The 27,500-nt window shown below is 48.7% G+C and overlaps 1 protein-coding gene across 3 annotated transcripts in view; it reads left to right on the top strand.

Moving 5' to 3' along the window:
- Positions 1 to 27,500, top strand: part of LOC126577917 (segmentation protein cap'n'collar) — a 39,689-nt gene that overhangs the window by 1,246 nt on the left and 10,943 nt on the right. Inside the window, exons 1-5 of one of the 3 annotated variants that reach the window (XM_050239964.1) lie at positions 1 to 1,931; positions 4,321 to 4,512; positions 4,609 to 4,702; positions 19,682 to 19,788; positions 19,902 to 20,339. The exon at positions 1 to 1,931 is cut by the window's left edge and continues 20 nt beyond it. In XM_050239964.1, coding sequence (XP_050095921.1) covers positions 918 to 1,931; positions 4,321 to 4,512; positions 4,609 to 4,702; positions 19,682 to 19,788; positions 19,902 to 20,339 — 1,845 coding nt within the window. In that variant the 5' untranslated portion in view covers positions 1 to 917. Of the gene's footprint in view, positions 1,932 to 3,921; positions 4,162 to 4,320; positions 4,513 to 4,608; positions 4,703 to 19,681; positions 19,789 to 19,901; positions 20,340 to 27,500 lie in introns of those variants that run through there. The other 2 variants (XM_050239967.1, XM_050239966.1) reach the window with 2 other exon arrangements.

The following is a 27,500-nucleotide window of genomic DNA, read 5'->3' as shown; positions in this document are numbered from 1 at the left end:
GTTGACCGGAATCGTCGCATAAACTCGCGACTTTCAGTCCTTCTAGCGAACGAGACGACGACAATCTGGTTACGGTTGATTCGTGCGAGTGTCCCGTCCTATCGTTCGTTGCGTGCCTGGTGCGGAATAGTGCGAAAGTGTGTCGAGAGTTTCCAAGCAACGAAAGTACGACTCCCCCTCCCCTTTGTCTTACTTTCGCCTGCTGTGCTGGGTTCGGTCTCTGGTTAACTGCGGCCACCTGGCTGGGAAAACAAGTCCCCGGTTCCCTGGAGAGCAGTAAACACCGGAACGGAACGGAAGTGAGCTCCTTCCGGGCGAGGATTGCGGGTAGTGCGGTGCGTGGGTGCAACAAGATTCACCCCCCAAGTCCTGGCGAAGGCTGCAAGGTGCATAATTAAGACTCAGATAAAGAGGCGCAGCGCCAGACCAGCCATTATTGTGTGAGAGCTGTTGCGTGTGTGTCGTGTGTCGGTGAATCATCTGCTGGCACACACGGTGAGATTGTGGTCGTTTCGTGGGCTCGTAAAGAGCTGAATTCATTAACCGGTTCGGTTCGGCTGATGTAAAGCACGCACTTCACAGCTCGCAGTGGCCGGAGTAGTGACAAGAGATTCACACAAAAAACCGCAGCTGACGACGAAAAACATCGGACATCGGTCGTCGTTGTGTGCTGCTGTAGTGTGTACCCCGAGTGACATACAAATTTGCGCAAAACCGCCACCCCTCGGCCTCGCGCGTTAACCGCAAAACCGCTGCAAGCAATCGGATTGTGATATCGCCGTAGCCTGCTGGAATTCTCACGCCCAACAAACCCGTGGAGGTCCGTTTGGTCGGTCGGAGTTATTCGATGAATGTAGCGGCAAAGCCTGTTGTGCCCACCGCAGCAGCAGCAGCAGCATTGACCGGCGACCAACAAGATGTTAAACACAAAGAAGATGTTCACCGAGCACCTGCTGACGCTGGTCCTCACGCTTAGCCTACTGCGAGTCGATCCGGAGAACTATCTCGATCTGCAGCTGGGTGGCGGCCGGCTTGCGGGTGGCGTTGGCGACGGAGACTGGCAGCTGGAGCTGCTGGCCGCCCCACACTACTCCAACCGTTCGTACGTCAGCCGTAAGTTCCTGCCGCCGATAATCGAAGATCTGTCCCGCTTCGAGCAGCCCTTCATCGAACAAAACTATCGGGGGCTGCAGACGTACCTGCTGAACATACAGGCCAACGAAAACTCGTCCGCTTCGGCCGGAACCGGTGGGGTTGGTACCGGCGGGGGAGCTATCGCCGAAGAGCGACCATCATCGCCGCTGCCACCGACAGGTGGTGCGAACGCTCTGCCGGCCGCCCACAATGTAACGGTGCCTCCGGTGATTGCCACGATGATATCGGGGTTCGATGTGGACGCCGAAGACATCTTTCTCAACGGCAATCTGTTCGAAGAGTCCGCATCGGTGTTGGAGCAAAATTTGGCCGATCTGAACGACTACAGTTCGATCATGCTGGAGAACCCCGTCACCAAGTTCGATCCGGACGCGGCAGTGCCTGGCATTGAGGACACGATAGAGAGGGCCCGCTCGCTAGTAGCAGCATCGGCCAGCGGAGTGACAATCAAGCAGGAACCGGAAGAAGAGGGTGCCACGGCAACCCCAAGTACTTCTCTGGCGCCGGACGCAAAGCGAGTACCGGTAGGCTTTGCACTGAACCAAACAATCAAACGGGAGGACCCAGATGACCAGGGGAGCGTTGTTGAGGATGGTTCCTTCGCACTTAATCATACTGCCCGCATGAGTACGCAGCGAAAGCATCTAGTGAGCACCGATGTGGACAGTGAGGAGGGCGAGAAGGACGAGAAGAAAGTGCTCCGGAGTGTCGCAGGAGAAGCGGTCCCTCCAGCCACAGAAGATGCTGCCGCACCCTCGCAGGAACTTACTCAACAGGTAATTCTAGTGACGTGCATCGATCCTGCGAATCGATCGCAAAAGGATCAAACCTGTGGGTCACAGGCGAGAGATCTATTTAGAAAACGGACGACGGGAGAAAAACATCAACAAAGAACTGCGCCGACGTGGCGCGTCGCGGATTAATTAAGCTTGAAACTTGACGAGTGGTGGGCGGCCGGGATGTGTATATATATTTCATCGAAGTAAATTATTGCGTGACGCGTCCTCGGTGTCCCATACCGGCGCGTCGAGGTCGTCGTCGTCGGAGAGAGTGAGGAGCACAACACAAAGACTGTTCCGAATAAGATTCGCTGACCTTTTGCTGGCCCGGTGTGCATCTCTGTGTATCTTACAAGCCATTTTCGTACGGGTTCTTTGTGCGGGTTGTTTTCTCGCCCCAAAATGGCCGTTCTTGATGTTGGTTTTGCCGTGAGACAGCGAGGTGGCGAGCTACCGTGTTGATACCACCCTGCGCTGCACATCTTTCTTTGTTGCATCCGGCCAGCCCGCCTGTCTCTTCCGAAAACGGAGTGACCTCACGAGCGGTTCGAAAATAACACACCATCCATCGGGCGTGTAAACCATCCTCTTTTGGCAAAAAGAAAGTAACGAAGCGAGTGGTTGGCCCCAAAAATATGCCGTTTACGATGGAACCGGGTGTCGCCGCCCCACTAGGGCCCACCTCTAGCCATCATTTCTTGTACGGCCTTGTATTGCGTACTGTGATTTAAAGAACAAGCAAAGTACATTCAATAATTAATCCATCAACGCAGCCAGCACTTTCACTTCATGGTAACCGGCCGGCACCTTCAATCTACTAAAACATACAGCTACTTCCATTGCTGTTCAGCTGCGGTAATCGGTACTACTTGTATGCGTTCATGCCGCATGATTCTGTAGGGACTTGAGGTCCTTGTTCACAGAAGTTGGCAGCATAAATCTAAAATATGTTGTCCTCTTTTAACCGACCGCGGGTTGGTAACTGAAAACTCCCTCCCGAAATGAAGTGTGAATTAATGGCTGAAGGCACAGGATGTCCGGATCTGTGTTCCCTCCTTCCAGTCTCCCATCACTCTTTCACGAGAAGTAGCGCGGCTTGCTCGCTCCGTGTTTCGGTCGTCGATCGTCCGTTCCCACCAAACTCACCTCCATCCGTTTTCACCAAACTCACCACCGTACTATCCACCCACACCCCACTCGAGCAGCCGGGACACCACTGGACCGCACTGGTGCTGCCATCTGGTGGGACGTCTTGTTTCTCGCAGTTCGTTCTCGGAGTTCAAATTCGGTTAGAATTCGGTTCGGTTGGAACGGTTGGAAAATTATCGCGCCAATTTTCCTTCTTTTTGTTGCTCAAATTGCCTATTAAAATGAAGTTTAACGATACAGGGAAAATCCATCCTCAGACAACTTCAAAGAGTCGTGTAGAGTGGCGCCCGCCCGTCCAGCGATCTGTAAAAACTAAAATTGCTTTAACACTCCAAGGGGTCTTATAACACATTTCCTTGAGGTTTGACCTTGGTTAGGCCATCCGCGCCAGTTTTCCCGGTGGGGGGGGGGGGGGGGGGGGGGGTTGATCAAATTTGCCGATTCCTCCAATCGTACATGATTTCGTAACCGCTCAGCTTCTTCGCGATCACGCGCACTTCCACTGACAAAAAAGTGAGCATGTTCGATTGTTCGTATCATTTGGCCGCAGTCCCTTGGTCGTAATTGTGCTTCATTGTTTCGCACACATTATCACGCGGGGGGGGGGGGGGGCACGAAAAAACACACAGGAACGGCACAGGCACGGCACGGTACCGTGTGTTTCCGCGTCAACGCCGTCGCCCATACCGTCGTCGTGCTTTATCTAAATTTGTTCGTTATCGCCTGGACGGCTCGGGCACATACCACCACCTTCGCTGCGATAAGACCGCTATCAATTGCAAACTGGCTGAAAGGCAGGTGCTGAAGTGGTTTGCTAGCTCAGTCTGGGTGCAAATAATCTGTGGTTCGGACAAAACGCACTGATAGTGGAGCGGGAAGCATACAACCCGCCTTGTTTTTCTACGCTGCAGCTTCCTACTTTTTAAAACAATCTATCCCTCCATCCAAGTAGTTTGGATCCATCCTCCTCGCTTGTGTGTCTTGGTGTGCTACTGAACTACTACTCGGTGCTTGACAGTGAAACAGAGTGTCCCAGCGCCTACTACACCGAGACGACGAGATGAAACACATCAAAAAGGTGCTTTGGGCCAAAAGCGCCATCCTCGGCCACGACAGCACCTACTAACGCTCCGATTAGCACCGCAAGCCCATCATCATCGCTTACTGTTAACACCCGCTGGACCTGATATGCGTGAGATAACAGCTTCGTTTTCGTTCTGCACACGTTTCGTTTCAGGAAATGGATCTAATCGAAGTGCTGTGGAAGCAAGATGTTGACCTGGGTTTTACCCTCACGAACGCTCCGGCCACCAGCATCGCCGCCGGTACACGGGCGACGGCGAACGCTGGCGCCGAGGCCACCACCAAGCCGGACAGCGAAGATGATTTGGAAAAGCTAAAGGCACTGCTCGAGATTAAAAATGATAAGGTACATCCCCCCCCAGATCGCCTCTCTTTGCGATGATTCGTCGTGGGTCGTGTTTAGTTATTGTAACCCCCTCCCTCAATCCATCCATCCATCTAGAACGCTGACACGGACAAGCAGCTCGATGCAACGGACGATGGCAGTCTGGTGGATCCATGGGCTGGCCTTTCCTACACAATCGATACGGAAACTGGTAAGTGAACTGTCGATTGCAAAATACCGAAAAGCGTACACTTTCTATAAATAGCACACATCACTGGGGCACTAGAATAGCACGGACGGACGTGGGCCGTGTCGCGCGCGCCCATCTAATGTATTCTTTTCATTTATTGTTGATGAACAAGCAAGCAAGTGTTTGCACAATCGGCTGGTGTCGCTTGTCGGTGATGAAAGTAATACCCCATTCAAACGTAAGCGTATCGGAACATGCCTAGTATTGTTGATCCCCACACACTGTTTGATGTGTACTAACGCTTAATTATTCAATGGTTAGCTTAGTAATGAGACTAGGTGTCGAGCGAACGGCACATGTTGAAAGGAATCGATTGATATATTTGATGATGATCAATTATTTCATGCAACCAACCAATTCTAACTATCATTCCGATTGGTTTTTTGACAAATTCCGGCATGCGAGCCAATGCAAAGCACAGATTCTGATAGACATTAACTCTCACATCTATCTGCGAGTTAATTACAACGCTCAACGCATAATGAGGATATTACAAAGCTGATGCCCGAACCATTTTCAAGCGGCCACTGTCAATCTTGATTGGCTTCCTGTGGCTTTTCCAATTCCGAATATATTGCCTGCAATCCACGGGCGACTTGGAGCCACCCGCCGGCGGTATGCTGCTGCTGCTGTCTCCAAACGGAACCGCAAACCCTATGATGGTGGTTTCAACATATTTTCTTCTTTTGTGTGGGCATATTAAGAAGCGAAGCGAGTAACCTGCTGCTGCTGCTGCTGCTGCTGCAGCATGCGTGCACGCGTTTGGTGTGCTGGAAAATATGGCCACAGTAAAGAAGAAGGAGCCCACGGGGCGGTTGATGGGTCGTCTCGAATAAAGGGGATCGTTGATTGCCGCTGAATTGTGTACACCCATTCCCTGCCCTGACACAAACGTGTGTGCGCGCGCGCGCTCGCGCCCTCGCGGCCATATTAAGTAGCGGTGGTGGTCGGACGGCGTCGCCGCTGGACTTTGTCGCGGCACCAAAGCATCGAAGCACACATACAGCTTATGCTTGGAGAATTGGACAGAGAGCGGGAGAAAGAAAGGGAACTGAAGGCACCCATACACATGCCGTCTTGCCGTTCGTTACTATTTCCCCTTACCAGTCGGCCGGAGCGCCTAATGCGCCTCGCCCTAGGTCCCTGTAGTGTCGCCGCTCTGCTGCGCGTAGGCCTGCTGCTCTACTGCTGGCCACAGCCCCGGGACCCATGCTCGTTTATGTATGTGGAGCATTAAGAGATATATAATTCGGCTTTCCATTATTTTTCGGAGGAAACTGCAAGTTCACTTCGCGTTCATTTTTCATCCTCGCTCGTTTCCCCCGGGTGCCGGATGGCAACTGACGGGCGGACGGCCGACCAGCCAGCCAGCCAGCCAGCCAGCAACGCCGAGCGAGGGCTTGTGTATTCGCTTCGCTGGTTGCCTACAATCCGGGACCGTGGCAGCGATCCAGCAGAGCGCGCGGATCCCAAGGAATTGCCGCCGCTGCCGTCGTCAACCATGTGGTGTACGAACGCGGTGCCCTGTGTGGATATATCTTTCCTTTTCGATTCCTTCTTGGACGGACGCCTTGGAGCGAGAAGAAACTCGCGCGTTTGGATTGAAAAGTTTTAATGAATGTGGTTCGCCAGATTCCCTTTCTGTTAACTACTTTGCGTGTGTTTGTGGGAAATAAAGTTGGAACTGAATGCTTCTAAACTGGCTCATACCTGGCCGGTTGAAAGGTATAGAAAAAATCGTATCCTTATTTTATATTCATATTGCGCTTTCATCGATTCATAATTGTTCATTGAATCATTCTGGGAGTATTGCTTTTGGTATAGGTTTCCCAATTAATTTTCAGGATAAATAGTTGATGAATAACGGATGAAAATCAGGAATAAAAACGATTCTTGCAGCACGAAAGAACTTTCAAATAATGGCACCAGCCAGTCCTGACCGAGTAAAATTACGATAATTACTTAACTTAACACACGGAGATTTCTAGAAATAAGACTTTTCACCTCATAAATGCTGTATTTATTAGTATTTAATTCCCGTTTTCTAATGCTTTTCCTAATATGTGAAGAAGCTACTGGCACCTATTGACTGCTTGCGCATTTTATTCTGTATTCGAGATAAAAGAAATGAATTTTGTTTAAATTATGTTTGGTTGTTACACAATTTATTAGCATCAACATCAGTAATATGTATTCTCAATTGACAAATAAGTGCTCGGTTATTAAATGGATTTCGGTTTGAAGTAATCATTCTTGCGTTTCCCGTTCGATTATGTCGCGGTTCTTTGGTTTATTCGATCTCACATTCCTAAAAAATGAAGGATACTGCAGGAAGAGCTAATAAATAACTATAGGAGAGGGTATGTGAATATTTTGGCGACCAAAAAGTACAATCTGACCTTAACATATCAGCAAACTCTGTAATCATTGCCCACTGCCAGAAAAGGTGGTCAAGATTAGAGAGATTATGTAACCATTTCATGTTTCTAGTCTTTCTCTGGACACTAAAAATGTATTTCTATTACTTTTTTCCCAAAACATCTATCGCGATTCTATAAACTTATCTTTTCTCCGAGCGCGAAACATGGCCTCTGAAGCGCGTCTACCAAGCGTTACTACGACGACGACGACCCATAGGTCCTCCGCGTACAGGGTGCGAACAAGAAAAACGGAAAAAGAAACATAAAGACGAATTAAGAGAGGGACTGAGAGAGAGACAGAGAGAGAAGAAAAGCGACTAGAAGGAAAGAGATCGCAAAGGAGACAGTAGAAGGAGGTGGAGCACACGGAAAATGGCATGCGAGTATTATTAAACGTATCATCTCCCGGGGTATTATCTGAACGACCAACAGACGAAGGTCGAGGAGGCAACGAAGAGTTCCAGCGGCCACTCAGAGGGCGAAGAAGTGGCCAGAGTAGTAGTAGGAGAGAAACGCGCGTGGCTTTGTCTCGCGGTATCATCAATCAGTAAAAAAAAGGACGCCAACGGTCATGAGGCGGGCGGTGAGGACGGGTTTAGGGGTTTTGGGAGACCAACCAACGATGGCCTCGGACGCCGGACGAACGAACCCAAGTATCACCAGCAGTACCACTATCTTGCACGGCCATGCGGGGCCTCTAGCTGCTCGTTAAGGATCTGGTTTGGTGCGGGGTGTATTTCTGATAAGCTAGTCCGGGCTTTTGGGTTCCAGCACCACCACCACCACCACTACGACCACCATAACGACGACCATTTCTCAAGAAAAAGCGGTGGTGGTGGCAGGATCGCTGCTGCCACCGAGGGGAACGGAAAATAAATGAACATGGAACGAGTCAACGGTTCTGACGCGCGTGGTCCCGCCATGGAAAGGGGCTTTTGGACTGTTTGTGTTTGCTTGCCTGCTTGCGTTTGCTGGCCCCCCAACCGCCTTTTGTGTGCGCTCTACGATTTTTACGGATCTATTTCTCCTTTCCGATCCAATTCACTTTTCTTTCCTTGTTGTGTAGAGCAAATTTTCAAAAGAAAACGATCCCCATTTATGCCAACGACCGCCCAGACCATTACAACCCTCCTCCCTCCTCCGGGGCTTAGCAGGAAAAAGAATCATTTTTGCCAGATTTGTGATTTGTGTGCCGTATCATGCACAAAAGGGCCTATTCATCGTGATATGGTTTAGATGCAGTGGAAGGTTTTACAAAAAGAGTAACAATACGCTTTAAAACTGTGCCAACAATGTAATATTGCAATGGAATAGGAATTTGCGTATTGATTCGAAGAAGGTAGGTCTAAATTGAAATGTTAAACTGTTAACTGAAGAGCTTTACAATGAAATGTGGCATGGACTAGGAGGAAGATTAGCTTCAAAATATTAATATTGTTCTGGAAAATTCGAGAATTTTGTAGGCATGTCCGTAAATGGATTATCGCGAGACTTTATTCGCTTTCGATTCGATTGAAAACGTTTTTATTATTTTCTGCACAATATTGTACAGCGTTGAAGTCTAATATTGAAGTCTGTAATAGGTTCTAGAAGGCTAGAACCTATTACAAACCATCACTTCATGTCATCAGTGAACCCGTATGCTGCAGCAATTTGGGGAAGAAAATTACTTTACAAAAGGGCAACGCCCAGTTTAATTCAATTTAACGTTGGGCTGTATGTCTAGGTAAACTTTAATTGTTGGAATTCCGCGGGGTCAAATGTTAAAATGTTGAGTAAGAGAGGGCAACACTTTGCTCTGCACTTGAGGTCTAGAACAATCTAGAGGATTATTTTGATATTGACGCTGAGTTGTTTCTTTTGTTATACGCAGTCTGCCACTAGTTTTTGAGGTTTTATGATCGTAGGAGATAGGAAGTGGTGTAACTACGAGTGAAAAACTAATATTTTGTTAAACATATTACTACTTAATCGTACTCCGTATCGTTCGCATTAGCAAACAAAAGCAGGCTTAGTTTCAATGATTCCTATGATTTGTATAGCATTTCTCTAGCTGCAACAAAATGATATATTTGGTTTTGTAAAGGAAAACTCGCAAAGTTTTCATCGTAAAACTATGGGGACATAATAGACACCGAACAATGCACATAAACCGACCGGGAACGAACCGTGCAGAGACAGGGGGCGGTTGAAACTCCCGTGCGCTGGAAAAGGAGGACAACACAAATTGCACATACACGGCACGGTGCTCCCATGTGTATAGCGTCCATAAATATGGAAAAATTCGCTTTATTGCGCATGTCGCGCAAAGCTCGCGACGACAACGGACGACGACGACCACGGTACACATACGCTGTTGGAGGCGGTACTTTGTGCGAAATTGACCTGCCCTCCTGCATGATGACGACGATGTTGGTGGTGATGTTGATGATGATGATGATGATGATGGTACCTTCTTTTGTATTTTGTGGGCTTTCACGAGAAAGCCCATATAGCGTGGAAAATGTGAACAATGGCGTGTGTGAGGGAAATTTTTCGATTACTTTTCCCCTTTCTCCTGTGACAGTCAGTCTAATGTAATTTCGAATGATCTAGAAAAGGATAACATTGTATTGAATAATTCCATTTGAGCTTTTTTCCCGTAATATCATCGTACGCCCACGGGGGAAACGCAATTTCTGGAACGTTTCCTCGTTTTGTGGTCGTGTGGAGTGATGTTGGTGAGGAAATTAATTCCTCATTTTTAATACAAACCTCAGGCATCATGTTGCTGATATCAATGGGTATTATGGTAGGAATAAGTAGCTAATATGCTGTAGGTGATAGAAGAATGGCAAGGATAAGAAGACGTAATCCTAAGGATCTTCCATTTTTCCATTCATCGCGTTTGCTTTTAATTTTTTTGCCGTAAAGGATATCTCGAGAATATTGTGTAACAAATGGTTCAACCACAGTTGGTCTGATAAAGTTAGAGCATTTTTGAAAAATTCTTTCTATCTTTTAACATTCAATCGGCACTTTGCGCCGCATTTTGCAGCAGAATCGTAAAAAGCATCATTATACGATAATACGATCAAAATGCGAATTTCCTAAAACATCCATCGGGGATAGATCGAGAAACGAAAAATCTGACGAAATAATATCGACTTGTATTTCTTAGATTTTCTAGCATTTCTTGAAAAGCTATACTCTAGTGGGAAGGATATTCATTTAGGAACGAAGTCTGATGGTTTCACCACACAAAATGCGACTTTCTGGGTCGATAGTCATTTTTTCATTATTGGGTTTGTAGTAAATAACTATATTGTTCCTTCAATGGAAACTTTCCTATTGATAGCTTTGCACCTGCCTTGAAACATGCGCTTTGGCTTTGTCCGGAAATCGAAAGCAATTCGTCGCCGTTTGTATTGATTGCCACTTGAGTCCTTCATTGACTAGCGCTTCCTCAGTGAATAACAATAAGCATCGTAAACTGACTCGCAAAATCATCAAACTCATCATCCTTTTACTGCAGCAGAGGTCAATGAGCATGAGCCACAGGGCAGGGTGACGATGATGATGAGCTAAAACAGTGTGTCACAAACTAGTCAAAATATTTCGAAGCAGCGTCGTCGCAGGCAGGACGCGCCGCACAGGAGAGGACGCTATTTTCTAATTATTCACGTGCCAAGGGAGACGAACTTCAGCGCCGACCGCCGGACAGTCAGTTGGTCGGGCGAGAAAAGCGCAACATTTGTATGACAGAGGAGTTTTTTCTCCCCTTTTACTTAGTCACGATTGTGGTGCATAAAAATTTCGATGATCAGCTACTTTTAGAGAGCGAGCGAGCAGCAGCAGGGAGCAGCGCTTTCGAGCGAGCATAAATACCTTCCCTGGCCAGGGCCAGGCCAGGGCCAGACCAGACCAAAGCAGGCCAGCTCGCAGTTGATTCGTCATGTCAATAAAGCGAGAATTTCGGGGCTGTGAGGTGTGTGAGGGCACAGCATAGTAGCCGGTGCCGGTGCCGGTGGCGATGATCGGTCAGGTTTGCTCGTCGAAGCATGCGATGCCTTTCGCCTTCTCGCGTTGCATAAGGATGACGCGCACGATCGTCGGTGCATTGACACAGTTTTTGATAACAACTGCAGCTGCGAATTGAATTGGAAGAATTCGCAGCTGTTGTGTAGATTAGAATCAGATTTTGTGTTACAATATTTTACTCGCAAAAGAATTGATGCAAAATGGTGCTGATACGAATCAAATGTTGATTTGTATTTGTTCCCTCAATTCCAACCCAAGCCAACTCACTAGTTTCAAGGCATTGGAGCACCTGGCTACAGAATGCGGCCATATTGTAGCGTGTTATGTCAATCATTTTTTTCACCGAGCCCAAGTCCGTCATTACGCGTCCACCTCACGCTGCTCACGGTCGGTCGACGTGGTCTCCTCCTCCTCCTCCTTCTGTGGTGTGATGTCTGTTCGTTCTCGACTCGTTCCGACTCGAGCGCAAAGACTTCATTAGTTCTGGTGGCGCGGCGCGCGGGTCTCACTCAGGTGCGCCAGAACGCACACAACAATGAGAACCGAGCCGCAAAGACCCGGGGGCCCCAGATACATGCGATTCGTCACAGCATCACCGCGCGCTGGTACGCCCGGGAACCGCGGGCACATTATCAACAATCGAAAATCATAAAATCCCCCGTGGATTTTTCGATAATAACTCGCTCTCTTCGCTCTCTTCGTGATCCCATCACCGCTGTGAAGCCTCTGCGAAGGCGCGCTGTCTCTTTTCGAAGGCAATCAAAGTATCCTTTGGCTTCAAGCTCCCAAGGCAGGTGGAGGGCACTTGAGCGTGGGGCTCGCGTAGAATAGAATGCAATTAAGGGAAACGCGCGCGCGTGTGTGTGTGTCTCTGTGTGCGGAAACACAAAAACGGCGTCCACCATACATACACATAATACATAATTCTTAATACATAAATAACATACATAAACGCGACAGATCAAACACGCGCAGCCGCAGCGCGAAGGAGCGAGAGAGAGAGAGGGCAATCAGAAAGCCACGCCTACTCCTTTAGGGGCTAGCGATCAAACATGGCCGCCAACACGAGCTCTCGCCATTTACCTCACATGATTAATGTTGTGCGCGCGGTGCGCGATATTATTGCGGCATGGCCAGGGAATTGGGTTTTATCCACGGGGGAGGACAGCCAACGGGGACAAAAGAGCGATCGATATACTCACACGAGACGAGCATGAAACGCGCGCGTCCTATTGTGAAGGCACAAAATGAAGGAAAGAAAACCGCTTCCAGAGGGCAAGAAAGAGAAGCGAAGGCACAAAGCAGTCCCCCCGAAATGCCGCCCGTTGATAATATGTATGTAGAGCGAATCATATCGCCATAAACACACACGCACGCACATGGTGGAGCCAGGATGACGAATGGTGGCGACGACGCCGACGACGCCATGTTCGGATGTGTTCGGGTTCTCTCCGCCGCAGCACCAGCAACCTGGACTCCGGTTTCCGATGATCATTCGAAACCGGCAGGCCCCGCATAACCGAAGAGAGAGCGAGAGAGAGAACCACGACACGGACACGGCGGTCATCTTTGTGCAGAACATTTTTCCTCGAGTCATTATTACATGGTGATTTATATTGTGTGGTTTGTTGTTTGGTTGCTGGTGCGCTGCTGCCCGCTTCTCTGTTCTGTGGCTGTCGTTTGGGTGAAAAAAGATGGCGATCTTCTAATCGCGAGAAAGGAAAGTTGCGTACCAGAAGAAAATACCGTTTTACACCTTGGGCGAGAGCTGCGTGTGCGAGCTAAACATTTTGCTGCACATTTTCGCGAAAAGTCGATCGTCAAATGTAAGGTTACAAGTTTTACTGTAGGTGGAAAATGCTAGTTATGTGAGCGAAAGCGAACGAGCGAGCGAGCCAATGTCCCATTGTGTGTCCCCGAGTGCAAAAGTATTATTATGTGCAACGCGATCGAGATAGCAGTGATCTCGCCAATTAATTCCAATCCAGTGAACGACGATCAATATTTGATCGTAAGTGGCTAAGGAGAGGGTTCGCAAGTGTGCCGCTTCGCTAAGCTAAGGTAGCTCGTTGCGGCAAAGCGGCTTTTTGTCGTCGTCGTAGACTAAAGCAGTTTAAAGGCGAAAAGTGATCAAATGTCAACCGTTCATTCCCTAGTCAATCAGCATTTGTCGTCGGCAAACGTGAAATGAAACCAAACGAAACGAAAAATAGTGGTCTGATTATCTTATCTTGTATTGTGATTGAGGAGTGAAGCTACTTTGGATGAAGCCACTGTCTGTTCTTGTTGGTAAAAGAGCGGCAGTAAAGTTGTGTAAAGTGTCGATCTATTGTGTCATATAACAGTTTAAAGTATCAAAAAGTCAAACAGTCGCTTCCGTCTGTTGTGTACCGGTGGTTTATTACCAAATTCATGCTAAGGTATGCTTTATATCCCTTGATTGATAGTATAGTGGCCAGAAGTTGTTTTAGAAATGATCCTCAGAGGTCTTTTGACGGAAATCAAACAGTCAACTTCTCAGAAACACTTATGCTCAGTGGCAATTAAATGTAATATCTAGGAAGGATTCTTGTCCTTCCTTGTTCCTTGTGTTATATTGGGAACGCTTGCCATCGGAAATCTACTAGACATGAGGCATCGAGTAAAGCAGTATTAATTATTTTGTTCAAATATGAGTTTCCGCTATAGAAAACGCAGTAAAAAAGAATTTTTAGAAGCATTTTGAGAGGAACGAAATGAGGGAATCTAATTTTAAACGAAAGATAGAATTATAGAGAAAAAAAAACCATAGAATGGGATTATAAGATAGCTTGCAATGAATGCTGATATTAGCTGACTGAGAAAATCTTTCTAGAAACATTGAGTAATAATGAGGACATTAGAGGAATATTAGTCGTAATTTCTTAGAAAGAGTCCTGGCAGGGCATTCATTATAGCAAACATTTGCAGAAACAACAAGATATGCGATTTCAACCGTAATTGATTGTTGGATCATCTGAGATTAAAATGTCAATGTTCTTCTATATAATGAGTCCTTTTTCGTAACATTTGGACGCTTTTTGAGGATTTTGTTTCCTAAATTTTGAAGCATTGAAGATTTTTGGCGAGAATTTTTTCGATTTGGCTTCTAGAAACAATAAAACAGAAGTATGAATATGAACGGTAAAAAAACTCATAACCGCATTAGCTGGAGCAGATTCTGCTACGTTCTAGTGTCCACACTATGAGACTACTTGCGGTTCCTCCCACTCTGGTTACAGAACCGCATTTTGTTCGTTTTATCCTTGCAACTATTGTCATTTTACTGTACTTTTAATCGTTTTGTTAATGGGAATTATATTAAATATTTGTGTTAACATTATCCTTGCATAACGGTTTGCAACCAATGTTTTTGCACGTTATTTGTGAGCAGCCAAAGGTTCACTAGAATGTAGATGCCATTAGCTTCTGATACACGGATGATCTTAATCCAATTTCGATATTCTGTTTCCAGAAATCTTTTTATGAAAGTCCAAGAATACAACACATACTAAGCTACAGTATTTAATGCATTAGAATGTTTAAACTGCACTAGAATGAAGAGCTCAAAAATGTTTTAGCGGTTTTATAGAGACACAAATCGAAAGCATAAATCTAAATTTGAAAGAAGTATTAAAGTGAAACCAAGTGTATCGCATTGGTACACTAATGCTAGTGTCATGACTCCAGTTGGCATTATAGCGATGGTTCTATTGAAATTGATCCAACAAAACATCTACACCGCATGGTGTTACGCATGACGCTCGCCGCATTAGACGCAGCATTAATAAAAATGTCTCACTCACTGGTTCCACAAAGAACACAACCAACATTCGAATTGGGTTACATTCCCAACCATTCCCGGATGCTTTCGACCGAAAGTGTAAGTCATCCTGGAACAATTGTCATACGAGCGTGCCTTTCGACCCCGGATCTCGGAATGGAAAATCAGGATACAACATCCGAAAAAGTGTCGCCGTGTGGTGCACAATGAATGCATTCCAAAGAGCAAACGAGCTCTCGGCTAAGCCACCCAATGGACCGTTTTTCGGACCAATAAATGAATTTGTCTAAAGCGACCCCGACGCGTACGGCAGCTGGTACAGCGCCCCAGTGGCCATTGCAGCCATTTTTCCTCACCTCACGGGAGAATTATGGGCACAGAAAGGCCGAGAAACATCTCTATTCCCCAGAGGAAAATGGTGGCATTATTTATTACCCCAGGTCCCAGTCAGGTCCGTCCGATTTAAAATGGAAGGATCGCGCACGCCAGGATATAAGGGATGCAAGCCCGCGTATCTTCTCCTCCGGCAGCAAAGCTGTGTATCGCTCATCGCTTATTGCCCACGGAGGTCGAGTGTGGCCGGGACCCGCTCTGCCTCTGCCTCTGCCTCTGCCAGGAGCCACGACGAGGACGAGGCTTCGAGCTTTCCATTAATTATGTTTCTCCCCGCCGATCGCTTCTTCTTTCCATTTACTTACAATATTAAAAGTATAATGGAAATAATTTGAGCCAGTGAGGAGAAAAAAGAGAGTCCTTTTATACTACTCTCCCCGAACTTCATGCCATGGCACGGCACCCCGGACGCTTGGGCACTCTTCTGCAGATCCTGCGCCCTCAAACGGGGGTCGGTGGCGCGCGTATCATTAATCAAAATTTTCCTTATTCAAATCCCACACATAGATTGCGCCGCAGCAGTTATTGAACTGTCGCCGCCGTGACGGCGGGCATCATTAGTCATATTTTTTCCTGACACTCCAGTGTGTATGCGTGTGTGTCGGTGTCGGTGCTGGCCGGTCCGTGAAGCCCTGAAGGCCTCTGCCAAACTCCTCCTCTTCCCCGGTCAAACGTGGAATGGATTTTTATTATAAAGTTGTGCCAAAACGGTTTTCTCGTGAAACCAACGTGTTGGTGAGCGTTCCGTAGCATTTGAAAGGTTTTTTGTTGGTTTCTTTGCTACATTTTTCTACCTGAAGTATGAAATATGTGTTCTTTCAGGGTTTGCTCGGCCAAAAGTTGACGAAAAACCACCAGAGGAGCGTATAAAACGAGTAAATTATCGATTTTTCTGCCACAAACCGAACCAAATGCTTAAAAACACAGCTAAGAGCTTCGTTTTGCCAAACATTACACCATCACACACCAGTTCTAACCCGGGGTGGGGCAGCAAATGAAGTAATTCAGACACTACTCTCCTCACCGAGCCTCCCCGCGCACCATATTATGCAGCAAAGCTAAAGCGAAAAGTGTCTGAACGCGACGAGAAGATTCAAATTTTACTTTCGTTCAAGCACTAGCACCTTCTTCTTTCATCTCCCTTTTCCCAAATACTTCTTCAGCCACACGAGAAGGCTCTTGAAGCACTCAATTGCGGGACGCAAGATGGTGCGCCGCAGCTCCTCAAGCACTGGAACCAGCCAGCCAGCCAGCCAGCTAGCGGAAAATGAAACTGAAATCTAATGAAAAGATTACAAAATTGATCGCAACCCAATTCTCTCCAATTCAATTTGGCCACTAATTCGAAAAACGATCAAGGTGTTTCGCGGCGCGGCCACATAGGATGCGATGCGATGCGGTGTGGAAGCGAAGAAGCGAGATGGTGTGGTGGCGGCCCCTAAGAAGGAAGAAGGAAGCACGTTCCTTCTCGTGCGAGGCCCCCCGGGGGGGGGGCAGAAGATCACTGGTCTCTCCGTGGTGTGTGCGTTTGGTTTGGTGAATTTTGCTGCATGAATGTTGGTTTTAGTGGCCAGCGTGCACTTTTGGTACAGAATGGCGGCGGATCACGTTTTGTCCCTTCTTTTGTGTGCGCAGACTGACGACGCGCAGTACGGGCTGACCCTTATTATGTGATTATTAGAGAGCGATAGCGACAATCTCCACAAGAGGAAGAGCGAGGAAACAGCTACATGGTCTGCGTGTATGATTGGTGGTCAAGACCAGGGGATGTCTGGGTTGTACCGCATGACGCAAAACAATAAAGCGGCTTACAGCGCTACATACTGACCCTATCCCCCGCAGAATGGCAACGAAAACGCCTCGAAGGGAACGGGAAGCGAAGCGACCACCGTGCCGAACGAAAATGAAGGCCTCCCCCTCCCCGAACAACCGCCAAAATGGACGGAGAACAATAATTTTCGGCCTCCCCGGGGAAGAACGGGGTGGGCCCGAAGGACACGCATGCGAACGAACGAGAGAGAGAGAGAACGAGCAGCATGAGGAGTGATCTCGGTAGCCCGCGAGAAGCCCAGTGCGGCCGGTGGCGAGTCCGAGATGGAAAAAAAGACTAATTTAAAAACATTTTGGTATGTTTTGAAGTTGAAGGTTATTTTCCATAATTGATTTCTATGTAAAAGCTCCCCGATGCCGGCACCAAGCGAGCCAGACAGCAATCTCATGTACACCAGAGCGCCTCATGTACATAGAGCAGCGTCGTCGTCGCTTCTAAGTTTCCGTCCATTCGTTCGTCCGTAACGTTTTTGTAATGATTTTCGGCACCGGCAGCGCGGTCGTCGCCGTCGTCGTCGTGATCGTTTATGTATTGACCGCCGTCGCCGCCGCGCGCACCTCGATTGAACAAAATGGGAAGCGAATGAAGAGACGAGACAACGAACTGGCGAACGATACGAAATGGAGGCAATAAGAGGGTGGGGAGAATTCACGCAAAACTCATCTCCCTCTATGTACACGCACTCGATCGCGCTCGATCTTCCGCTACCGCGATCGCTTCTAGAAAATGGTAAATTCTTCAGCAACACTTTGCTCACGAGTCTCGAGTGTCCATACTGGTGGCTAATTGGAAAATTCGGATGTTTAGTTTTGGATGGGACGCTTTTTCCTTTTAAAAAGGGTTCAATTTTTTTGTTCTGACGGAGGTGTAGAGGACGATGAGTTTACTTTGCAACATTTTGCAGAACCTAATGCCAAGAAGGTTGCTCATCACTGGTATTGTTGCTGCTGCTGCTGCTAGTGAAGAATGTGTTTTGGATACACATTCCTCTCAAATTGTACGCTCAGCACAAATAATAAGCAATAGAATGGCGCGCACCGAATGGAATACCTCACAAACCGGAGAGGATTCTTTTGGCCATCGTCCATCCGCACCCACGAAACCGAAGCCACGTGATCGCGCATTAGAAGTGAGGCTCGATCGCGTCTCCGTTGATGGATCGAAAAATGGTCTGTCTGCTATCAGAACCACACAGCCTGGAGATGGGGGCGCATCTCAAGAGAGGGCGGAAAAGCGTAGCAAATTGTGAGATGCGGCAGTCGGAGCAGCGGAGGCATTCCTCGGATCGATCGAGTGCGCGCGCTCCTCTTCGCTTCTCTCGCACGATGAGAAGATGTCTGGTGTGTCTAGGAGAGGCGATTGGCCTGATTGCCATGTTGTTGCTGGGGTTTGGCGAGTTGAAAGACGAAAAGCCGACAGAAACGTTCGAATCGGGCAGATCGCTCGATCCGATCCGATCGACATCCACCGGCGTGGCGTGCGCGAGATCGTGCGACGGTCGGTCAGTGGTTCGCCTCTTGCTGTTCTTCTACCATGCCTCGCCTTTTCAATCGCGGAGACCACAGGATGTGACGACCGAAACCGCGCGCGGCGGTGTGGTGTGCGTCGAATCATTCGTGATCTCATCCGCCGCCGCCCGCCCGGGTGACGACGTGTGGAATGCTTTTGCCCTCGCCTGGAAATGTGTATTACATCCTTCACCTGCCTCACTCTCTTCCTCTTCTGTCGATCAGTTGACTAATAATCAACCGATATCTCATGGATAAAATCAATAAGGAAAGAAATTAATAGCATTCGCTCGTGGCCCCTGCGGTTGGAGTGGGGACTGCCTTGGCCTAGGGAGCCGAGCCTCTGTCATGGGGTTGTGTGGTGATGGCTAAGCGAGGGATGGTGGTTGCTGTTGCCTTTTGTCGATTGATGACCATCTCGCCCATGTCCAAGTTTTTCCATTCGTCTCGTTCCGTTTTTCCGTCCACTGGGCGCGGACGCGCACACACCAGCGGCGTTATGTTGTGGCACATCGTCGTCGTGATCGTTCAGACTCTGTCTATGTCTTTGTACGGGACTGTGTGGTATGTGAAGATCGCTCAGGGTGGCGTTTTCACGTTTCGCTTGAGCTTGAAAGGGAGGAAGAGGAGGAGATTGTCTATTCCAGCAATTTTTGGAGAAGAATGAGGGTTTGTCACACGTTCGTACGGTGGAGACTTATGCGATAGGTTGGAAGATCCGAGGGAAGGTGGTCCGAAATTGACAAAAACGGTTGATGAACCGTTTCTTAAACCATCAGACCTTCACTGAGCGTAAGCGCCATTATTGTAGAAAGTCGCATACCTGTAGCCGGATATGATTTGTGGCGGAACTTGTACAGGAGAGTGAGGCGTCACAGCCAAGAGAACAATAGTGATAGCCTATCTGCAACATAAACTAATTGCAATGATCACTCAAATCGCTTTCTTTCCGTTCCTCACTCACAGGTGAATACGTTTTGAACAGCTCGGACATAGACAACAGTCTGCCACCACCGTTGGCGGATTTATTTCTGGAACAAGAACTTACGCTACCGGATCTAGGCGGAACAGTGGTAAGCGGTTGCGGCCAACACTATTTGTGGCCCGCCCAGTAGATTAACATTTATATGTGCACGATCGTCTCATGTGGAATCTTAATTTGTTTATCCCATCGACTCGACAACAGGAGGATACGATCGCTGAAATCAAGTCGAACGATAGCGACGGTAGTCAGCAGCAGGAGGATCGTGCGATTGCCGAGGTGCACCGCATCGAGCAGGAACTGCAGGTTTCAGTGGACGATCTATACCTCAGTTCGGCCTCAGCCAGCACCACCGCTCACAGTGAAACGGAAACGGATCTTCCGGCCACGATCAGCAGCGCGGCAACCCGCGACGATCCGATCGCAGCGTGCTCGGCCTCCAGCGAGGACAACCTTGACGCTCCGGCGACCGATGAACTAGAGGATCTGCTGTGCGATATGATGATTCAAACGTCGTCCCACTTCCAGCATTCCCGCCAGAACACCCAGGGCTATGGGCACGGTATGAGCAGTTTTCGTCAGACGACAACTGGCGCAGGTGGTTACCATCACCACCATCACCATCATCACCATCACCATCAGGTAAGTGTGGCGCCACGCTACCAATTCTCTTAAGCCGTTCTCGTAAACTCGCAACGATTGTTGGACTGCTATGTGGACGCTTACGTATGGGAACCTCCTGTTCGTGGTTGAACCAAGTTGCCTTGAAGCGTTGATTGAATTGATGTTAATACGTTAAACTAGGGTTTTTTTGTGAACTCGATGAGATCTAACACAATTAATAGCCGTCGATCTAGCAGCTTTGCTGCAATTTACCTTGAAGGATCAGCAACACATTCGATGCATTTCGGCACCTTGAAGCCTCTCCACGTTGTCAGTCTGTGGCATTAGCAATCTGCATCTTCCTGTTCCGTTTATTGGAGATGGTTAGGAAGGTTTATCATTGTTTTACTTACAATGAACAGTTTACAGTTGTTTAAGTTTACCAAACAAGAAGGTGCATGTGTTTCAAGAACACTTACCTATCCGTTGCTAAAGTTAACGAGAGTTTTAATGAGATTTATTGTCAATATCGATAACACCATCGCAATCTGTGACGATTACTGTACAAAATTATGGCCTTTTTTCTCATAATCATTTTCTTTGTATTTTAAAACAGTTGCGACAAATTCCATCCCTATCGTCACCAAAAAATCGATTGTTCTCCACATGATCACACATTAATATTCATTCAGATCGCCTTTTTGAGATTTGATTTCAAGAAACCGTTGCCGCTACAATAGCGCTTAGGTGTTCAGTGTCTTCACACAAAGGCAGAACATGGATCTTTCCCTAATGATATGTAGCCAGATGTTTGAAAAATGTCAAACACGCTCCCGGATCGCGCACTGGTGGCTGATCATGAATCAAATTTCTCCAACCATCCCATATCGATCATCTCGCGACAAATGATCGTTTTGATTGTTCCTCTATTATACGATCGTGTCCTTTCTTGAAAGAGAGCATCCGTATCGTATCGCTAACAAGAAAAGCTCCGTCAATCGATTGAATCGATCGTTGAAATCAATTATAACACATTCAAACCCGCAGCTCTCGCGCACCAGCCTTGGCCACCACGCCACACTCCGGCACTCCGGTCCAAAGTCTTTCATTTCCCATCAACAACGCACAGTTTACCGCTGGAGAGGGAGGAAGAAGAGGCGGAGTGCATTACGGAACGATCGTGATTCATGTTTGATCGATCTCTCTCGATCCCGTGTTGGCACCACAAATCGTTCCGATTTCCAGTGCTGGTGATTTGCCGCTTTGTAGTGACACCAGTTCGATGATCGATGGTCGATCGAGATCCTTCTATCTCTGTGCGTGCAGCAGGATCAGGTCACACTGGTGGTCCCCAAGGAGAAAGGTCATAAATTATCCATCACGGGAGAGAAAGACGGGGTGCACAAACATCACCGACGGGCGCGCACCGCGCGGTGAGTGTCCTTCCGACTGATGGACTTCAGTTCCTTCAGAGAGCCGCTAGAGAAGAGCCAAAGGCCGATCCTGTCGTTCTGTTCCGGCGGCTCGGCAAAGTCTCCCTTTCTCTCTCTCTAATCCTTTTATGCATAAAAAATGATCGTTCATCGACGTGTAGCGGGGGTGCAATTAATCATTAATTTGCCACTAGAAGTTGGCCTCCTCCTACCGTGTCCTTCCCATGCTCCTTCCTACACTGGGAATAGACCATTCGGACGCGCAGCACTCCGACCGAAGAGGGATGTTATCCGCAATGTTATCTCCTGTTGTTTTGCGGTCACCCGCAGCGGCCACATGACAAGAGGGCAGAGAAAGAGGGAGAGAGAATTGCTGTCCACACAACATAAGAGTCCATGCATTCCACTCCTGTTCCACCTGATCTTCCGTCGCCACGGCGCACCGGCACTGGTTGAGCTTGAGCCGGGCCACAGAACGGAACGAACGGGACGAAATTGGACACTGAAGCGAAGCGGAGAAAGTGCTTTCTTCTTCGCTATTACTGCGGTCGCTTCTTCGGGCGACAGGCGACCTGTGATACCAGCAAACGGCCGCTCGCTCCCTCGCTCACTCCTCTCCCGGGGGTAATGGATCGATGAAGAAGATGAAGGTTGTTGAAGTGAAAGATCCCGCATCTTTCCCGTTGAAGCACCCATCTCGTCCGTCCACCCCGGGGATAGAGAGAGGAGGTGAAGACGACCGTTGCCGGTGGATGTAAATGGATGTACCTGTCGTCGATCGTCACGACGGGACGAGGAAGGCAAGAGGGAAGAGAGAGGATGTGCCCAGCCTGTGAATCCTGTCTTACACGCTTGCTCGACGTGTCGTGTCGAAATGGGGTGTAAAACAATAAACAAAAAAATAAAAGGGTTCCCAAAAGGATCTTCCGGACAGGCAATCTCAAGCAATAAACTGCGCCATGATTGCGCCCGTTCAGCAGGGAATGTCCCAGCTACCGTTCATTGTTCCAGCGTATCGACGTGATGCGATGCGTCAAACCACCGCGCACCGCAGAAGAAGGCAAAAAGTCACAGAAAATATTATGGCCGCGTCGTAATTGGTACATCGGACCGGGCTCCTCGGTTTGGTATAATAATCTCTCGGGGCCCCCCGGGACGGGGCGCATATGTGCAGCGAGGATATGCAGACCATTGCGTTGTTGGCGTCTTTTATATGGTGATCGTGGGGCAACTTGAAATGGGGCCAGGACGTACGCAAAGAAAAGGAAAAAGAAGTCGATCGTCGTCGATAGTAGTTGGTATAATTACCGTATTCAAACCTGCTCATTGGTGGTGCTGCTTCTGCTGCTGCGCTGATCGTGATCATCGTCATGCATCGTCCGTTGTTGTCCTCGTTATCCGTTCTCGCAGCACCAGCAGCAGCAGCAGCAGACTTCTCGAAGGCTCTGGTGTTCTTCGTTGCGTTCCCTGTGATTATAAAAATGCCGAGCCAGAACACCAGTCTGGTGTATGTTGTTCATTCTCCCTTCGACTTAACCTCCTGTCCATGTCGAGAACAGCCGCCGAACGGCCACAATAAGAGCAGCATGGTATGGTGTGGGGAGGTACTACACCCAATATAATAACAGAATCTTCTTCTCCTCTCGAGAGCGACGGCACCACAACGACGACGACGACGACAACGACGGCGAGGAGGTGCAAGAAGGTAGAAAGAATAACAAAAAATGAGGATGATTTCGATTGATTTTAAAAACGCATTAAGTAAGTGGTCCGTCCCGAAAAAAAAAACGGACCAATAAGGGGGAAGGATTGGCAGCAGCACCAGCAGCAGCCGGTTCGCCATGTAAAGAACGTAACGCGTAAAAGAATGGAAGAGAAGAGAAGTGATCGCGCGGCCGGCTTCGTCGCAAGGATCGATCGAATCGGATCGTTAAAAAGAAGGAAGACAACGACGATCGTTCGTTCTCTCGAGAGGCTTACTGGCTCCTCCAGCCAGTAGAGAGAGGGGCTGCCCTACATTAGACACACACCAGACGAACCCAGCGCGGCCACAACCACACGTGCAGCGCTTAATGCTTCTCCCTCCGAGGACTGTGGAGTGATCGTGCGGCCACGGACTGCCGGTGAGAAGGGGAACAGTAATAATAACATAAAAACAAGCGTCGAGCAGACAAAGCGCTCTTGAACTTTCGTCTTCCTGCTCTTCAAATCATCCTTCATCGCGTCGTCGTGTTGCTGCTGCGGCTGCTGGGTGGAAAATGGTGGACTTGGTGATCTGTGATGTTGTTGTGGTTTGGGGTGGCTTTCTGGGTGTTTGGAGAGAAAACTCGCTGCGTTGTCGTGCACTTGGCCCTCTCGGACCCGTGGTCGAACCGGATGATTTGCTGGTAATATTTGTGGTTTGTTATTTTATGCTGCAATCCCTTTTTTCCGGCGATTCCCTCGCACACCGGACGACCGGAGGGTACTCCTTCGTTCCAGCGTGTCCCTTTCTGGTGTTATTCTAACAGCCTAAAATTCCAACACCCAGCGAGCGCACTGTGACTTTTGAGCTGTGCACTGGACTCACCTTTTCCCTCCCTGCTATCCGGTGGCACGGCACCAACGACGACGACGACGACGACGGCAGGATCTCTCGTTGATCTTCTCGTCTTCCAACTGTTGTCGCGTTTTGTTGCCAAATTGACATGACATGGTGCGTGCGACGAGAGGAAGAGAAATCGCTAAAGACCATCCAACGGCTTAACGTGCATTCCCTTCCCTGTTTTTTTTTTTTTTTTTTGGGTTGTTGTCGTTATCAGGTCCATCGCTTTTTAACCTTCGCTCTCAAGCGCAGCGGTGCCGGTGATTGCTTTTCTCTGACTCGCACGCTCGCACTCTCGAAATTATCCTTTAATTGTGATGCCCCTTTCGGGTTTTTCTTTCCTTTTACTTCCCTTCTCCCGATTGGCGTAAATCCCTCTAATAACCATTTGTTTTTGGAGGCGTCTCGTCGCGCCTCTGCCGCTCGTGTGCTTCGCAAATGAACAATTACACACCTGGATCGGTGCAGGGTTTTTTTTTCGCCTGAGCTTCGAGGGATCTCAATTGGTTTTCTGTGGTACAACTGACCGGTGGGGACCTATGACTGATATGACGATGCTTGCGCCGTCAATAACGAACAACGAGGCGAGTGTGTTGGCGCAAACAAAACAAATTACGCGCCTCACACCACCCCGTCAGCCAGCCGGCCAGCCAGAGCCTCCAGGCGCCCCTCATTGACCAGATAGTGCGTAAGAGCGAGGGTGAGAGAGCGCAACAGAGAGCCACAAAAAAGCACAAAAAAGCGATTTGGTTTCAGACCGTGGCGTGGTACCATCAGCAGCGATTCGAGAGAGAGAGAGAGAAGGACAGATTGCGTGGAAGCAAACAAAAAAAAACCAGACGAGACAAATCACCAGAACCACCACAACACAACAGTCAGTCAGTGGTCAGCAGCAGCCGCAGCATCACAAATAGGCAAAAACAAAATAGCGAACGCGTTCCGTTCCGTTCCGTTCCGTGTGCGTGCTTTGTGAACAACCAGCACCATCACCAGCAGCAGCAGCAACAGCAGCATGGATGGTATGATCAAGTTCACGATCAGCGCCACAACGATGGCTATGATGATGATGATGATGATGATGATGATGTACTCGCCAGCACTCGCATCCATCAAACACGCATGTACGTACGCTGCGTGTGATGTACGCTCGCTCTCTGACGCCAAACCAGAACGCGCCACGAACCAGAAACAGAAGACTTCAACGATCGTGCAGGCGATGAACGGCGCGCGGCTGTTTTTCGGTGTCCGGAGGAGACCTTGCCGTGGACACCAGCAGCAGCAGCAGCAGCAACAGCACACGAGAGCCTCCTATAAGGGTGTTCATCTTCGTCAAGAGTTTAAGGCTTCTGGCCTCATCGCAGCGTCGTCGTCGTCGCGTGGACTCTTTGGGACTTTTGGACTCCGTCCTCTTCCGCATAGGCGCTGAAGATTTGCCGAACAAATTGTTTTGCCCGAAATCGAAACAGTGAGGGCAGGAGAGAGAGAGAGAGAGAGACTCACAGAGAATGGGGAAGTAGTACCCGCTCGAACGCCGGTACCAATCTGCTGCTGCGTGGTCTGTGTGGGGCTGCGGCCGCTGCTGTTGTGGGAAGCATGATGGGCCCTCTCCTCTCGCTCTCGCGCTTCACGGGTTTCAGTTGTACTTTGTCTTGTGTTCTGTGAACAGCGCAGCAAAGTGTTATCCGCGTCTCGTCTGCGTTGCGTTGTGTGACGGATTGCGCGCGCTTTTCTGTTTTTCTTGTTAGTATTCTAACCAACAAGCCACCGGAACGTGTATCCAGTGCAGTTGATCCTCAGCCAGGAGCAGCAGCATCACCCTTGAAAGCTGGCACTAATGGCGACACGTGTACTAAGGTAGTAAGCTTAGTTGCTGTTCACCATCAGCCAACACCAAAGATGCGCTTGTATCAACCATCGATGCCCTTGACACCGGTGCCCTCATACACGCGGATTAGACAACTTAGAAGCCACGAGCTTCGATTCCGACAGTACGACTGGCGGGCGGGATCAATTCTCCACCAAAGCGCTCCATTCAAATCCGCTTGACCTTCCCGTGTCGTTGAGCGCGAGCGTGTGGCTGCTGCTGGCGATCATGATCGCTTTTTTTTTCTTTGGTCCCTCTCTCAATCGTCTGGCACTGCCGCGCTTCCCCTGAAAATATCGATGGCCGGCCGGCCGGCCTTCTTCATCATCTTCTTCTGGGATAAACTCTGCTTCATGGTGGTGCCTGCTATCACGTTGACTCTTCAAACATCCAGGGATATTGCAGTACCATCCAAGTCCCTCCAGCGCGCGATCGAAGGTCCATCCGGAACGGCCGGTCATCACGTCACGCTGTTTGCGCGGGTATTTCCAGATGGAAGAACTGGAGTGCAGCAAAAAAAAAAAACAGCGGGCGCGCGACCGCGAGGTTGTTTTTGCGCCTCTTCGTTCGTGCTTCGGTCACCAATGGCCTTTTTTTTTTTGGTTTGCCTGAGTGGTGGCACCCATTTAATCAAAAACACTTTCAACACCAAGTGTTCCGGGGGTTGGAACGAACTCGCGATGCTAAACTCTCTCGATCGGCAACTAGTAGCCGCGCATGCGGTGATGATAAAGTAGCAGAACAAACATGTTATCATTAGGGCCTAGTTACATGTTTAGATTAAACACGGTGGGGCTGGTCGGGTGGGGGAAAACGGGAGACTGAACTCTCTTAATGAGTGGCTAATTAAGCCGCTACCGCTAAATGCCGGCACACGTACCGGAGCTGCACTTAGAGCGTGGTTGATTGGTGGTGCATCATTCGCCATGCATCGCAATTGCAATTGCAATGCCCGAGTGTTCGATTCAACATCAATTCGACTAACCATCGGGACGGACAGCGTGGCCTGGCCAGTACACTGTCCGATAGCAGCAGCAGCAGCAGCAGCAGCCAGCACCGTTGACATTGTCAATGCGATGTGTGACGTGTGACCTTGGCGAGCAGCGTAAAATTAGAGTTCGCAAATGATATACAATTAATGGTGGCTGCTAATGCAACCGTTTGCAATCCTCGGTACCGGACAGCCGAGAGGAGAGGCCCTCTTTGGCTACTGGTGCCGTTGCTTTGTACACTGTTCACTGACCGTCGCCGTACACCGGAACAATTGTGGATGTGGAAGGCATGTAATTTTAACCAACGGCCAATGGCACAGAGGGCCC

The sequence above is a fragment of the Anopheles aquasalis genome, chromosome 3 (genome assembly GCF_943734665.1).
Source record: "Anopheles aquasalis chromosome 3, idAnoAquaMG_Q_19, whole genome shotgun sequence".
Taxonomy (NCBI): domain Eukaryota; kingdom Metazoa; phylum Arthropoda; class Insecta; order Diptera; family Culicidae; genus Anopheles; species Anopheles aquasalis.
Note: the sequence above shows the minus strand (reverse complement) of the source record. Positions and strands in the feature narration are given on the sequence as shown.